This window comes from Rhyacophila brunnea, unplaced genomic scaffold (genome assembly GCF_057557595.1).
Source record: "Rhyacophila brunnea isolate RB1 unplaced genomic scaffold, BYU_Rbru_1.0 scaffold_1, whole genome shotgun sequence".
Taxonomy (NCBI): Eukaryota; Metazoa; Arthropoda; class Insecta; order Trichoptera; family Rhyacophilidae; genus Rhyacophila; species Rhyacophila brunnea.
In genome coordinates this window covers 18,553,334-18,569,287 of record NW_028232751.1, presented here as the reverse complement: position 1 = coordinate 18,569,287, position 15,954 = coordinate 18,553,334, and the positions used below count along the sequence as shown (strand labels likewise).

At 32.0% G+C, this 15,954-nt stretch overlaps 1 protein-coding gene across 2 annotated transcripts; it reads right to left on the bottom strand.

The window, feature by feature from the left end:
* Nucleotides 1–2,757: 2,757 nt before the first annotated feature.
* fln (flightin) lies at nucleotides 2,758–15,053 on the bottom strand. Of its 2 annotated transcripts, XM_085941505.1 has the most exons (4): nucleotides 14,955–15,053; nucleotides 10,130–10,310; nucleotides 4,371–4,634; nucleotides 2,758–3,106 (listed from the first exon to the last, which is right to left on the bottom strand). In XM_085941505.1, the coding sequence occupies exons 2-4, from the start codon at nucleotides 10,300–10,302 to the stop codon at nucleotides 3,088–3,090; spliced, it is 456 nt and encodes a 151-aa protein (XP_085797631.1). In that variant the 5' UTR covers nucleotides 10,303–10,310; nucleotides 14,955–15,053; the 3' UTR covers nucleotides 2,758–3,087. The 2 variants fall into 2 exon arrangements, with proteins under 2 accessions (XP_085797631.1, XP_085797587.1); XM_085941461.1 differs by lacking the exon at nucleotides 2,758–3,106 and having other exon boundaries at nucleotides 4,313–4,634.
* Between the last annotated feature and the right edge of the window lie 901 nt (nucleotides 15,054–15,954).

The following is a 15,954-nucleotide window of genomic DNA, read 5'->3' as shown; positions in this document are numbered from 1 at the left end:
CCATCTACTATCAAGCCAAAATTGTGGAGTCTGGCGGCGAAGTTGCCATGGCCGGTGAGGAACTGGCTAATCCAGTGCGAAGGTTGGAGTCTTCTAGTTTGGTGCCTGCAGAATACGTCTGGAAAAAAAGTGTGCCGCCCCTTGGGGGAGGCGGTCCACCTCGCCTGCCATGCCGCAAATGCGGTCTTGTACATAATGTCACTTACAGTCTTCCTGTAAGGAACGTCCTCGGATCTCTGCGGTGGTGTCAGATGGACACCGGCGAGTGTTGTGCTGATCCCCCTCAAGAGGAGGGTGATCGATCCTCTGACTTGGACGTGCAGATCGAGGGGTAGAACCCCCGCGAGTACGGCAAGCGGGTCAGTAGAAGTTGTGCGGTAGGCTTTGATAAGCGAGATCAGCGCAAGTCGTTGCCCGCTTAGTAGTGCGCGTCTCACGAGAGTTAAGGAGTTTACTCGGGAATGCCAAATGCTGGAGGCGTAACTGGCAATTCCCATGAAAATTGCGCCGTATGCAACCTTAAGGGCTCTAGGCTTAAGTCCCCAATTGCTGCCCGCCATTCGGGCCATTCTCTGATAGGCCGAATTGGCCTTAGAGACGGCCGTCTTGGCGTGGTGAACGAAAGACAGCTTGTCATTAAGAATTACTCCCAGATACGTTAACCTTTCGGAGAAACGCACTGAGGTCTGGCAAAAACGAACCGTGGGTGGCCGTCGAGTTATGTTGACCCGAGAACTACCCCTGAGGAGGACAGCTTCCGTCTTGCTCGGGGCAAAGGTCAGCTTGTTCAGCAACCCCCAATTAAGGATTCTGCCCAAGGCGTCCGTGGCTGCACGCTCAAGTGCCGGTCGGCTCGTCGCCCCAACAAGCAGGAGCAAGTCGTCGGCGTACGCAACGAGCGTGCAGCCCGGAGGCAGTGGAACAGAACATTAAATGGACGCATGTTGGATTTATATGACAAATTATATTTCGTTCGGCATGCGTAATTTGCACCCGCGACCCGCAACCCGCGCATCGCCTAGCCACGATCTTTTTAGGCCATGCCTCAACTGACGAGCCTTAAGAAAACATGCAGTTTTTACAAAAAAACAAAATGTTGAAATCCTTTTTATTTATTCGGTAGTGCGACGATCTAATTTGACCAATGATATCAATAATGGCGTTTATCTGGTAGAACTCTATTAAAATAGTTTTGAAACAAAATTATTTTTGTTAATTCTACTTTAACTGAGTCATTTACGTTGACAGGTGTTTCGGGCAAACTTACACATTCTGAACTATTATTTTCGACCGTTCCGAAGATGGCTTTATAAACCCACAAAGCGGACAAAGTAAATGACTCAGTTAAACTAGTAGAATTAACAAAAATAACTTTATATTAACTATTTTTTTATTCAACGAATAATTCACAAGGTTTAAGAATGTAACCTTATAATTATTGAACATACATAATTTTGAAAACACTTGCTAAAGGCGTCATACTTAATTTTGACAACATTTAACTAATGTCTTTTAATACTCTCTGAAGCGCTTTCCAAATTGAGCTACTATTTGCGATCGGCTTTTGTATTTTAAATCAAAGTAGGGGTATTAATTTAATTCTAACCTATGTCACGGAACACTCAAATTTGTCGCAACTAAGTAAGGCGCCTTTAGCATAGTGGTCTATGTGCATGGGCGCGATACCTGAGAGATGCAGGTTCGATTACTTTTTTCAAAAATATTTTTTCCACTACCATTGTGGGCGTCCATCTGAAGCCTCCGCCTAGATCTGAAGACGTACCTTACAGGCATACTGTTAGCATGTTAGTCTATAAAATAGCACTCGATACATGGCAGTCGAGGTGGTCGACATCCACCATGGGACTACAAACGTATCTGTTTTTTCCAGATGTGTCCTGCAGGCTTTAGATGAGATAACTTAGACCAACACACTGGGTAAGCCAGTTCCTGACCGGCCATGGTGACTTCGCAGCCAAGCTGCATGGTTTTCGCTTGATAGGACATGGGCCGGAATGCACATGCGGGCACGACCGTCAAGACGCTGAACACGTTGATGGGATCCGACCGAGCGGAGCTGTTTGCCAGGGTCCGTCCACACACGGTCCCGATTGGCCACACCGACTTGATATCAACCTAAGGCCAACTTTGAGGCATTCGAAAAATTTACTGCGTCATATGGAGGACGGAATAATTCCGTTCCCTCCTTAGAGTCATCACTATCAACTCCTGACTCCTCTGTTTCGGCAGAGTTCAGTACACGGGTACAGAGGACACTTCATGTCACTAAAGATAAATGACGGCAGAGCAAGTCAAGATTCTTTTTATTTTATAAAACTCTTTCTTTGAGCACTATGGTGCATGGTTGCTACATCAGTCCCGTGCAGCATCGGTTCGGGACAAGGAAGTGTGGCACTAAAATCTTTTCATTCTGACACGTCTATAGCATCATGGAAGGCGGCCGGCACAAACCGCGGCTGCATATACATGGCGGGTGGAGATGGGGAAACTCAAATCATTGGTTATAATATATTTTCTCAGAAGTGTTTTCAAAAATAACTTTGTTTCAAAACCATTATAAAATGCGTTTGTTCTATAACAGTTGCTTTCAAGATACTCACCCTTGCTCTATAACATTATTTATATTTACCCATTTTTATGTAGTTACTGTCAAATTATTATATGTATTTAGTTGGGATGAGGGATCGTGATAACATATCATAATAAATAAAATAATCCATCTTTTCTAATAACCAATTTATTGTATGTTTTGAAATGAAAGATTTTCAACAAGTGACATTTCACTACCAATATAAAATGCTTTTTTCACAATATTCAATGCTCATAGATTAACAACGAATAAGATTCAAAACAATAAAATGGTCATATTGATTAACAATTAAGAAAATATAATATAATAATAATAATAATATATATATATATGAAGTGGTTTTTTTCGTCTTGTTCGTTTTTTTAATGTGGTGATTGAATGCTTTGAAGTAAATATGTGGTCGGGTCAACGAGGGTTGGATGGTGTGGTATGATCGGTATACATGCAAGCGGGTCCCATGCACGATAGGTAGTCAATCAACTCAACCCAATCCTGTAAAATAAAAAAAAAACAAAGATGGTCAAATTTCAGTTTTAATTAATGGTGGTAAATATTCATTTCACGTAATATTTAACTTCAAAGTCTGTCTTATTTGGAATGGCGCGATGAAATTGTAATTTTAAATAATTATATTTTTTAAATTTGGAAAAATCTTACAACAGTTTTACTAATGACATTCCCATGTAAAAGACTAATTAATCGTGTTATATATCATATTTATCTATTGTAATAATCTGATAGATCCGATATTTATTAACGTATCATTTTCCTAGTCTAATTGTAATTAATAAATATGAAATTAAGACATAGTTATTATATATTTTTTTATATAGCCTGATAGTGATGCTAGTTTATAATACATAATAATATAATAAAACATAGATAACAAATAAAATTCTTATTTGGGGAAATGAAAATTGTTAGATTTTATAAAATAATATTAATATTCAAATAATGGTTTGTCTATAACTTGAAAATTGTTAATTTCTGATGAGCCTTTATCACGAGGTAGAAAAGTTTATTAAATAATATATGTATATATAATATATACTGATATTCTAATTAATTATTACTTAAATCATTAAATCATACTTAATTAACGAAAAATCTTTTAATACCTAATAAAAATAATAAATATATATTATATAAGTAACTTACACTATTAATAATTATAATATATAAGTATAGCAGAGAAATTATTATTTTAAATTCTACATATTAATAAAAATAAATATTATTGATGTAATTTTATGAGACTTCATAAGAAATTAGTTTCCCCATTAATTAATGAACGTTTGCTTGCAAATAATATCATGATCCTTTTTTATTATTATTATTTAAGTAGTTACGTCTTTTGTTCTATCTAATTATAATATTATTATGACTATTATCTGCAATGTAGCAAATACCAAAAATAAAATAAGCATCTAACAAGCCTAATTATTAGAGCTGTGATTGTTTTAAAGTGTATTTAAATTCCGTATTTTTTAAATTAATTTATGGTACCGACAGATTTTTTCTCTTATTACTCCAGTTGTATCAGTTTAATATAATATGGAAAATAATTTTGTAGTATTTTACTGGGAAAATCAGCAGTAAGACAGCCACGATAAAATCAAGAGTATTTAGTTTAATGAATAAAGGCCACGTTAAAATGTCTGATATGAGATTAAGAATGACGAGGAAGAATGCGAGGACAAGCGTGTGTCCGTGGGATTAGATGATGATAGAGGTGAAGCCCAGCGAAGAATACTTCCTGCTGATCAGGGACTTGCTGTGGTAGCGGTGGAACCTGGCCCCCGTGCTGATGTGCGAGAGCAGGTGGGAGTCTTGGCGGGCAGCCTGGGAGACGGCGGAGCCTCCCGAGCGGCTAACGTAGGTACGTAGGGCTCGCTCGGCCCAGGTCTGGGCACGGGGGATTTCCCTGCCAATTCCGCGTTGCCGCCTGTCCATGTAGTCGATTACGTCATCGTAATAGTTGTGACGGTAATCGTACATATAGTTGTACTGAAGGAACTTTGGCCTGAAATTAAAAAAAATATATTTTTTATTGTTATGTTAGCTGTCCCAATAGTTGGACTCCCACGACATTGAAGCAAACACATTTGTTTTTTAGCTAAAATGTAAGTAACAACTCCGACTAGAACTGCATAGCGGTTAATTCCTATATCTATGCAGGGCAGGTCCAAACAAGGGCGAGGCCCGATTGTAGCATAATTATGAGCTAGGCACCTAGTTATGGAACACACGTAGTATGATATTATTACCTTTCAAAAAAGATTGTGGGAGAACTTAACAGTAGGTACGAATAGTTTATTTATTTAGAATAATATTATAATTATTTAATTAAATTCTTTATGTACCTATATATTTTTCATGTAGTTTAATTGTCGGAAATATGATTCCTAGCTTATTAATCAAAAATTAATTAGTTTACATAACACGATTGCAAAATTATATACCTATATATAAAAAAACATTTTATAGAATTAATAATATTGGCAATGTGACAAATGCGATTTCAAAGTCTGTAGCGTATTATTTTTTTGGTATTTTTATAAATTTAACTAAGAAATCGAATTTTATTTGACCTACTGCTCGAATCACGGTTTTAAAGGTTGTCAAGTCATTTAAATGATATATTTAAAGAAATTCACATTATAAAGTTCATTTAGGATTTTATAGTTTTGTCAACTGATTTGAATTTATTTTTTGTAATTGTCTTATTAGAAACTTTAAATTTTGCCGCAGGTTCAGTGACACCGACTAAGAATTTGTAAAATACACATAGAGTGCCAATCCCGATAAGCCCAACCGGTCCAAGCCTCCTAAATCCAGCCCTTATTCCATGTACCAATTTGGATGATATTTAATTTTTAAATTTTATCTTCCTTTTCTTTTTGCTGACAGAAATGTTTCTGTGAATAAAATGTGACAAAGAAGTTTAAAACGATAGATCACTTATAACTTATTTGCGGGAAAGAACTTTTATTTAAATACTTAAGTAATTAGTAATTACAGATATATGATTTTAGTAAAATTGTCGGGATATTAAAAAAAAATAGAGAGTTTGACCGTAATTGGGTTGATTCTTATATAGTGCGTTGGCTGGATCCATCGCGGCTCTATATGCGTTATGACACGATATATGCCATTTAGTCAGTCGTGTAGTGTTAAATAAAAAAAATCTGGGAGCGCTGATTAACTATAATATTTTAATACCCCCCCCCCCTCCCTACCAGCAGTGATTTAATTTCCGTACCAACAAGTTTCCAACAAAACTTTCTTCCAATAGATAGTTACAAAAATCATTTTATTATATTTTCGTTAAAATAAATATTTGTCAAACTAATATAATATTTATGTACTTATGTGCAATAGCGTTTACAAAAAATACCCCCAACATATTACAATATGACTCTAAAATATATATAATTTTATTTTTATAATATTTTTTGATGATTTTTTTATTTTAATTATTATTTGTTGTACATTTTTATCTATCTATGCCTGCCTACTCACTAAATGTATGCAAAGAAAGAAGCATCTTTTTGTCAGTAATGTTAAAAGAAATTATAAATTTATAATGGTGATAAATTTTCAACTGAATTTTTAACAATACAGCGAGGACTACGAGAAGTGAAACCTTCAAAACCAACCAAAACCAAATTTCCAAATCGTCTAGAAAAAAGTGTGAGAAAGCCGACTCCATGCGACCCCGCTCCACTACACCACTTCATACAGTATATTGCCGACCCATTTTTTGCTATATCTACCACTTTTCAATAAATTGCAAGATTTACATCTAGCGTGGGAGGTGTGGCGTTAAATCTAGTCTAAACATCGCAAACAGTTTAAAACTAGAATTGTACATAAAATTTGCTTGAAATCAACACGAGAATAAAATATATTATGTCAGTGGTCTCATAAAAACCTATACTTGCATTCATTTTTTGTGCCATGACTTATTTTTAGTTCTGAATCAATACGTCATTCTTATTCATTCTATGTTCTCAAGATGAAATCATAATTATGACCTATTTTTTGAAATGCTAGTTTCTAGATAACTTTTTTTCTTATATCTAGTATATTTTCGTGAATAATTGGTGGCAACACTAGCTAAATTGCGCTCACCATGAAATACCGCGCAAAAGGTCCTGGAGTCACATCTCAATATATCCTTTTTTAATGTATTTTATCAATTATTATCAATTTAATTTTTGTTGTTGTAAGAATTTATTATATATCAAGTACGTTTTATGAGTGGTGTGTTTCAACTCTCAGAGTCAAACGAAATTGATTCATTTATAACAGCTTACAGCTTAGAATTAGCTATATTGTAATAGTGTTGTTAATAAAACACGTGTCACGCACGGTCCGTGCGGAAAGTATCAGCGCTGGGTTAAAAACCTTTAATTCTGGCACATTTCCAAAATTTTACAATGCAAATACTAATCTTTTGTTCTAACGATACAAAATATCAATTGGCACAGGTAAAATTGTTTCTGACGATAGTTATACGACTGTATTACACTAATGAAGTGTTAAAATTAGTGTTTGAGGTCATCCATTGATTACCACATACTTTTACGTAAGAAGATACAAAAATATTTAATATTATTAGGTAGCTATACCTAGGAAGTAAATATTGCTTGCACTGGTAATAATAATAATAATTGCACCCTAGATATTTTCCTAATAACATAAGTGTCTAGTTAATAAGAATATGCTTTCTACTTAGAGATTGCAATACCGAATGAAATTACCAATAGCGGCATATCGGTATTTCCTATTGAACACCGGTATTGATAGGTGGTATACATGAAATATATGGAAATAAATGTAAAAATATAGTTATCTACCAAAAAATCTCTTTAAAATAATAAAATTTTATAGCAAAAATATATAAATAGGTAAACCTTTAAAAATAGGTAAAAACTTTTAAAACCCGCGAACGACTGGCGAAAACATTTGGTTAAATTTAAAAATAGGGAAGTGCCTACGTATAATGCAAATGTATTTCACAAATCCGCAACTGTCGTTGTTGGTCACCAAGAACGTGGAAGAGAAATGGAAGTAAAACAGACATTGCGTAACCCGATAAAAAATTACAGTCTTGTTAAACCTTTTACACATTTTGTTTCCATTTTCAATACCGAATATAGCGATATTTTCTGATTTTTAAAACCGGTATTTCGGTATAAATATACGGATCATAATGATATATTATTTACTTCCAAACACGAAATAGTATTTGATTACATTATTATAAGTTATCTTTCAATGTGTTTCATTGAAAGCAAGAAACTAATGGGTACATAGGGCGATTACATTAATTTTTCGTAAACAATGTGTTAATTTAAGTATTACATTGATATATGAAATTATTATCAGACATATATATTACCGTAAATTTTAAATAAAGTATTGTGTAGACACGTATAAAATACAAAATATATTAAATTATTTTATTGCGTTAACTGTCAATTCATGGTGGAACTGCATTGTATTATTGATTGCACTTCAGTTGAAAAAATTGAAAATGTCCCTCTGAGGCTGATGAAACCGGTTTTGATTTATTTATTAAAAGTGGAATAACTACTAAAAAAAATGTGTTTTATTAAATTAATCAATAATACAATATTATATATTAAATTCATTTATTTTTGTTGCACATCCTGAGCTAATAATTTTTTAGTAAGTAAGGTTTGATTATTCATTCAAAGTTTGGAGATCTACTATTAATAAGTAGCAATAATTTCTTGTATTGTCTTAACTGTCAAAACATGATGAAACTGCATGGTATTATTCACTTTTAAAATAAGTGGAATAAGTATAAAAAATTACATTTTATTAATATTAATCAATAAATAGCAACGTTTGAGAATTTATATTTTAGTCAGATAGAAGCGTAGTATTTATTGTAATAATGAATACTTATTTTTTAATAAATGTGATGCTCAATTTTTCTATTAAATTATGTATTATATGCGTATCTATATAGTTAGGCTAGCGTTAACAGTTGCTATACCGATGAAAACGACAGATCGTGGTGGTCCTAAACATTTATTTTCGTCAATATAAAAATAAATATTTATGTTAAAATGTCGTGTAAGATTTTTATTTTCATTTGTCAACGTGCGTGCATACAATTTTAATTATTACTAGACTATGTTTTTCTCAAATCTTGCAACCCACGCTAGACAAAATGGCTAAATGATTATCAGACAGAGGTTTAACATTTACAACGCGACAAGCTACTACAAAAAAAGTGTTGTTTGAAAAAATACATGGCAGTCTCACTCGTTAATTACTTTATTATAAATCCATCGATATTATTTTCTTCTAATCTGTACATATTTTATTATGAAATCTAACAGTAGGGATAAACAGAAATTTGGCAGCTACATTATACCTACCTATATATACTATACTTATGCTATTATTACTTACAAGTAAATTTAAAAAATAAACAAATTTAATATACATAATTCGCTTTCACTAAAATTTTCACTAATTTTACGAAACCAATATAATAATTAATCCTTTCTATGCCGCAATTAGTTAATTGATAGTAATTAACATACGAATTGGTGTAATTAGGGCGTCCAAAGACGCTTTGGGTACTTAACCGGTTAATAATAAATTACGGTATATATTTTATCACATATGAAAATAAAATCAAATAAAAATTGAATAACGCACAATCAAATTGTTTACAGGTACACTTCAGCTCCACGGTGGCTTAGTTGGTAGGGCAATATCGTCTCTGAAATCATGGGCGTAGGTTCGATTCCGTGGATGACGAATATGACATGTAACATCTAGTCTGTAAAGCCCCATGTTATGCTTCGCATGTGCGGGAAAATATAATTTATGGTTGTTTAAGATGAATAGTGCTCTTAAATGAAACCCACAATTAAATTGAAACCGCTGTAATACGGACTAGCGATTTTTTTTGTATCTCATTGACGTACTTGAACAACTTTACTAACTGCTGACACATTCTCAAGATTGTTTAAAAACCTATTATATACCTACTCACAGTTATATATTTCAGTATGTTTACTCTTATAATCGATAGCTTTATTACATCATAACGTTCAATATTACTGATTGTTTTCTTTCTTTGAGACTTTTCAATAATAAGTATTCAAGTTTACATCCAATTTACTAATTGTATGTGTCATACGAGTAGATTTTTTTTTAATAATAAGCCAATATAGAGTAAGCAAATAAAGAAAAAGTAAAACATCCTGGAATTAAAATATCACTTTAAATTCATCTGCGCGCAATTGACCGCGCCAATTATTTTTCCGTTCACTTTCATTGAATCTGAGTTATACGATTTCGATGTGCTATTGCGTACCTAGTTAATTAAAAAAAAATGATTCCTTCAGAACCTTGATATTTATATTTTTTGTGGACAGTCACGAAGATACGTTAATATTTATCTATTTTTATTTTGACATATATTATAAATATTAAAACTATTATGGGTCAAAGTGTCTCGCTTACCTAACCCAGTGCTTGAAAAGAAGTTTCTTTTGTACATCTTTGGAGACTTCTGGCTCTGGAGCGGCTTCTGCAGGGGCTTCCGCAGGCGGAGCCTCAGCAGGTACCTCAGCCTCTGGGGGCACTTCAGGCACTGACTCGCTAGGATCTTCAATTACCCATGGTTCATCATCCATGTTTTAATCTGGAAATAAGAGAAAATAATAATGTTATTTCTTGGTGCTTCGGGCATTCAAAGAAGGTGGGTATATGTATTTACACTAAGACATTGTTTATTCTTCGCTGTTTCAATTGTAATTTTCGCCTGTGTGTAAAATACTATAACCTTGTTTAAGGCCATGCATTAGTTGAGGCACGGTCTAAAAAGATCGTTGGTAGGCGATGTGCGGATTGCGGGTCGCGGGTGAAAATGACGCCTGTCAAACGAAATATTATTTCTCATATAAATCCAACATACGTCCATTTTATGTTCTGTTTATTATTCTATTAGTATCAATAATAATATATTCATTGACATGTTTGCTTTTTAAAGTAAATGGGTAAAGTTTTTAGTCATCTTTACACGATTTTAGAATTAATTGGCCCGTCGCCATTACGCAGCAAAGTGACGTGCGTCCGACTCCACGTTCTCTCAATGAATGCGAAGCAAGTACAAATTTTCGTCGCGCGTACAGTTGAACATTATTTGGCGTTTCACTGATGCGTCACCTTAAGACACCGCAGATACGGTTTATAATAATCATTTCCATCCGAAGGTACAATCAATCAGAAATAAGTTACCTACATGAAAATAAATGTTTATAACTATCTAAAAGTTTGGTCATTAAACCAAAACAATGCAGTGACGGATGTACGTAGACAGTATGTCATATTATGATATCACGTGTTAAATGAAAAGCTTTGACTGTTTAGAACTAACACGTAGGTATAACATTTATTTTAGTTATCGTATGCACTTATCTAAGCGCAATAATGCTGTAAATAAGTAATTATGCATTATTCACTAGAAAATAATCTGACAAGCATAACTTTACAAAGTTATTATAGTAAGTACTTATTCTGCCTTTTGTTTCATATTCATTCGACAAGTTAATTATTAATTCAATTTAAACTTAGATATGGTTTAAACATTATATATTATTAGAATTATTATTCTTTTATAACAATACTAAACCATTACCTAATTATTATAAATTATAATATAACTAATACGTTTAGTAATTTAACACATTTACGTTGATTACATTCACTATGTACAAAGCATATTATTCATTTCCGTTTTATGATTCAAACAGTAAATAAAATATTAATATTTATGCTTAATTTGTTTTGCTAGAAGTATATTAAATTAAATATGTTCGCAAAAGCAATGCATGTTAATATGCAATATATAAATACTAACATTATTAAATAATCCGAATTTCTTGTTGTTGCAATTTATTATTAATGATGTAAGCAAAAGTAAAATAACACTGTTGTAAGCTAAAATGCAACATTTTCATAATATGCAATAACAGTGGTAGAGACCTACATTAATACTAGCATATAAAAATATCAATTCAGCAATATAATAATAATAATGTATAACATATTCGCTTGCACATGTAAACATAAATAATAATGATGAAATAGCATTTTTCCAAAATAATACCTTATAGTAAGAGCATGCATTAAAATTAGTATGTACAAACGCAAGCAATAATTATAATAATATTCGTAGAGTTCAAAGCCAGTTTTGATGTCAATAATAATATATTATATCATATTATACATACAGTCAAGTTTATAAGCAAAATGAAAAATTAATTGATATCTATCCAAATTATTGAATAAGACAATTACAATAAATTTAGTTTGGGTATTTAATATATTTATGACATGAAAAGTATGTAATGTTACAATATACTTGTACATAAAGGTGTCATATAAATGATTGATAGTAAGTACTCAAAGACAGTTAATTGTATCATAAGGCAGCTGATAAAATTAAATTGGGCAAGCTATAACTTTTCCAACTAATTTTAAAAATTAACATATATATTATAATATATTGTCAGTTGTGTGTTATGTTTATGTATCTGTTATCAACTACAAAGTTATAACGTTGTTATAACTTATCTTATAACAATATATTATATTATGAGGTGCAATAAATTATATGTCTATTCAATTATTATATACGTTTGTGCGTCCACTAAAATGCTACATATTATTGTTATGTTGTTATCTACTTGTAGAAATAATTTATTGTTTGAACTTGTCACAAGACAAATTTAATGTTGGCAAGGGATCTGACACTAGGAATGCCAATCTTGCTGCTAATAATGCAATATAAAAACTAGCGAAGCGTAGAGAATAGATTAATTTATATATTACTCACATAATGAGTTTTGTTTAAATTCTTTGAATGTTGAAGTTAGCTGTTTCAGACAATACAATTTTATTATGTACTCAGTGATTGTTTGATGTAACACTTATCTAAATGTATAGACATGGGTTGACTTAATTTACCTACGAGCATATGGAAAACGTACCTAAATTACCTTACGAAAGTTTAACAATTTGTAATGTTATTATCTACTTTTAATTCAAATTACATTATATATATATATACATATATATATCTACACGTCAATAGTGTCGACTGATGATCATTATTATTCTATAAAGAATTTTTGTCAAGTTTGCATTAACATTAATAAATATATTTTTTTATAATACATACGTATTAATAATATGTTTTAAACTTTTTAAAAATTACTCAATATTGCGGGTTATTAAGTTTTTTAAAATAGATTTTATATTATTTCGCGGTGATACTAATTACACATTTTAAAAATATTTAAGTGGCACGATGTACTATTTTACAAACATTGTTTATTAGTGAAAAATCGCAATTAGGAACAAGGCTTGTGTAATAATATTCTTTTAAGTCTTTGCTATAATAATATGCCACCTGTATAAAAGCTTAAATGTATTTTATAAACATGTAAGCACCCTGATCATTTCCATTATTTAAACTTTAAAGCGAAGTTAAAACATATTGTGTTTGTCTACTGAATAGGTATTTGATGAATTTTGAATGACAACTAATTAATAGTTCAACCCCTAAAATAAACAGTAAAATATGAATATCCAAATTAAGTATCCATGTTAGTTTGAGATAGTTTTGAATTAAGCGGTAATATATTGTGATATTGCTTGCATACTATGCAAGTCCCAGTTTCGCGAAAACATTACTAAATTTGGTATATAAATAATATATAACGCGGTCCAATTATTATGAACGATAATATAATATAGAGTTGCTAATGATTGTCGATTTATAAATAAGTCTACGTACGTAAGATAGCGTTTTTTGAATTAAATGTGGCACAAATACCCCTGTCGCAACTGACTCATCGATCTTACGATGTAAATTGTAAGCGATCCAAAAAAAAAGCATCGGCCAAAACACTGATCCGAAACTGATTCAAATAATTAAGGGTGACCGTATTGTAAAATTGGCAGTGCGAGGGTATTCTTACTGTCTCACTTCTATGTGATACGATTGCTCAATATCGAAATTTTTATATTATAAAAAGCAGTCTAGATTAAACTGTTAACCATAATTTATTTTTAAAATCACTATCATTTCAGAGTTTTGAAAAACAAAATTGTTTACAATCTTCTACCAGACAGTAAACGAAAATATATTTACGATTATATATTATATTTATAATTACATTTCTAATATGCCTATGATTGTTACAATAAATGCGTATGAAGACATAATGGTTAGATAGGCGCACTGTGGAATAAGGAATATGCCAAACATATTAATTTTTACTTATTTATTGTACGTGTTAAATAATATCAAAGTATACTGATTTCTACGATTAAATTTAAGTATAAAATTAAAGTTTTTAACTAGGTTAATATATTATTTAAAAAAAATAATCAGATTATTATATTATTATTATTATCGTCTCTCTCACATTTCGTGTGTGTCTATCACAATATGTATGTATAATATGTACCTACTATTATCAACGATATCATAATATATGCAGGTATATAAAACGCACCTACATACAATTGTATTGTTTTAAGTTGAAAATAAATAAAATTTGATGATTTTTTAAATTTTTTGGTTGACAGCTGTTTAAGGCTACAAACCGATCCTAAAAATGGTACAAAAATATTATAAAGAAGAAACATGAATTCAATTTAGTAATAACTTTGTAAAAATGTTCTATGGTTGGTATAATTACTATGTTAGATATGAATTTTACGACGAAGGTAACCTTTCTTACAAGCAGTGATTATTATTAAGAAGATAGTAAAATGTACCTACAAATTAATAAACAAGTAACCAAATACATATTATTTTAAATGTTTTAAATCGCAGATTGTATTATAATGAGCATTTGCAATAGGTCTCAATTAATATGTCAGTAAATGAGTTATTATATTTCCATTTAACAACAAGATCTCGGTCGAAAAAAACTGACATTATAAATTTGTTAAGATTATTTATAAAATACTCATTGTTATATTCGAGTGATTGAATATAATAATAATATACTTAACTAAACGTCGAAAAAATTATAAACTATTTTAACTTTCAATAATAAATGAAGGTTGTCACAGTTCACCGAACTAATTAATAGAGCCATTTGTTGGTTTGAATTTAAAATATCTTCAGACCTTGGTAGAGTTACGATGAAGAGTTTATCACTTTTGATGAAAATATGTCATTCCGATAATATATGTACGATCACTTAGCTGAAAGCTTATCGAATATCCAATGGGGTGGATCGGGATAAGTGTTTCATGTCTGGCTCACCTGTGTTTGGGGGAAGTTAATCACTATTGGAGAACACAAGTGTATTTCGCGCGGCCGGGCCAGCGACTGATTTATTCAGACAGTGTGCTGTATGTTTTCGGGTTGACAATAGTTATCACTGCCCCTCTTCTCCTCTCAAGATTACACCCTTCCCCGCTTTCCCTCTGGACCCGAAATTAGCTCTCGATTTATCGACCTCATATTATTACCCTGTCGATCGGATTTGCGCGTACCTGCTGGTTGCCGTAACACCATGCACAGGCCGGTACTGGGGACAAGATTTAATCATTAGAAACAAACCTATGTTAATTATTGTAATACTCGTACCTATTCACGTCGGTTGAATTAACGTTTATGTTATGTGGGATTCGTAGTATTTCTTATTTTGTGCTCTGGCTGTCATCGGATTCCTGTGATCCAGATCTCAATTATAATATTGTTTATTGAATATTCAGTTTTACATAAAATCAGTCAATATCCAATTCTCGCTATCTAACGAAATAACGGATCTCATGAAATATAATTAGTCAGCGAGGTGTCCAATTGACCCACACTCAATGAGATAGCGGATCCGCAATTTATTGCATAATCATTTCAACATATTATTATTCAATAGTGCGCTGGTCAATAAATAGCGGGTCCATAATTGATTGGACATGTCACTCGATTATAATAAGTTCCCGTTAAAAATACATCGCACCGAATTGTCATTATATTTATTATATTATATCGATTGTACCCTTGTATTTATTGAAACAGTAAATAAACACTCGTCTACTCCATCATCACGGACAACTACTAACTATCTGGTTTAATCTGCAATACCTAATACTACAGTCCATATCACTTATCGGGAATGATTTTAGCTATTTTTTCCCTGCCTATTGCTGCTCTAAATAGAGACGGAGGGCTAGCTCTAACCAGTCTCTAAAATTATTCAGTAAGGACATTCTTCTTCTTCCAGGGCCTTGTTTACCTGAGATTTTTAGTTGAATGATAA

Excerpts from the sequence above, each read along its gene's own strand:
- fln (XM_085941461.1), bottom strand. The coding sequence starts at position 10,302 with ATGGATGATGAACCATGGGTAATTGAAGATCCTAGCGAGTCAGTGCCT. Across the intron at positions 4,635-10,129 it reads CTTTTCAAGCACTGGGTTAG|GCCAAAGTTCCTTCAGTACA; the intron begins GTAAGCGAGACA and ends TTTTAATTTCAG.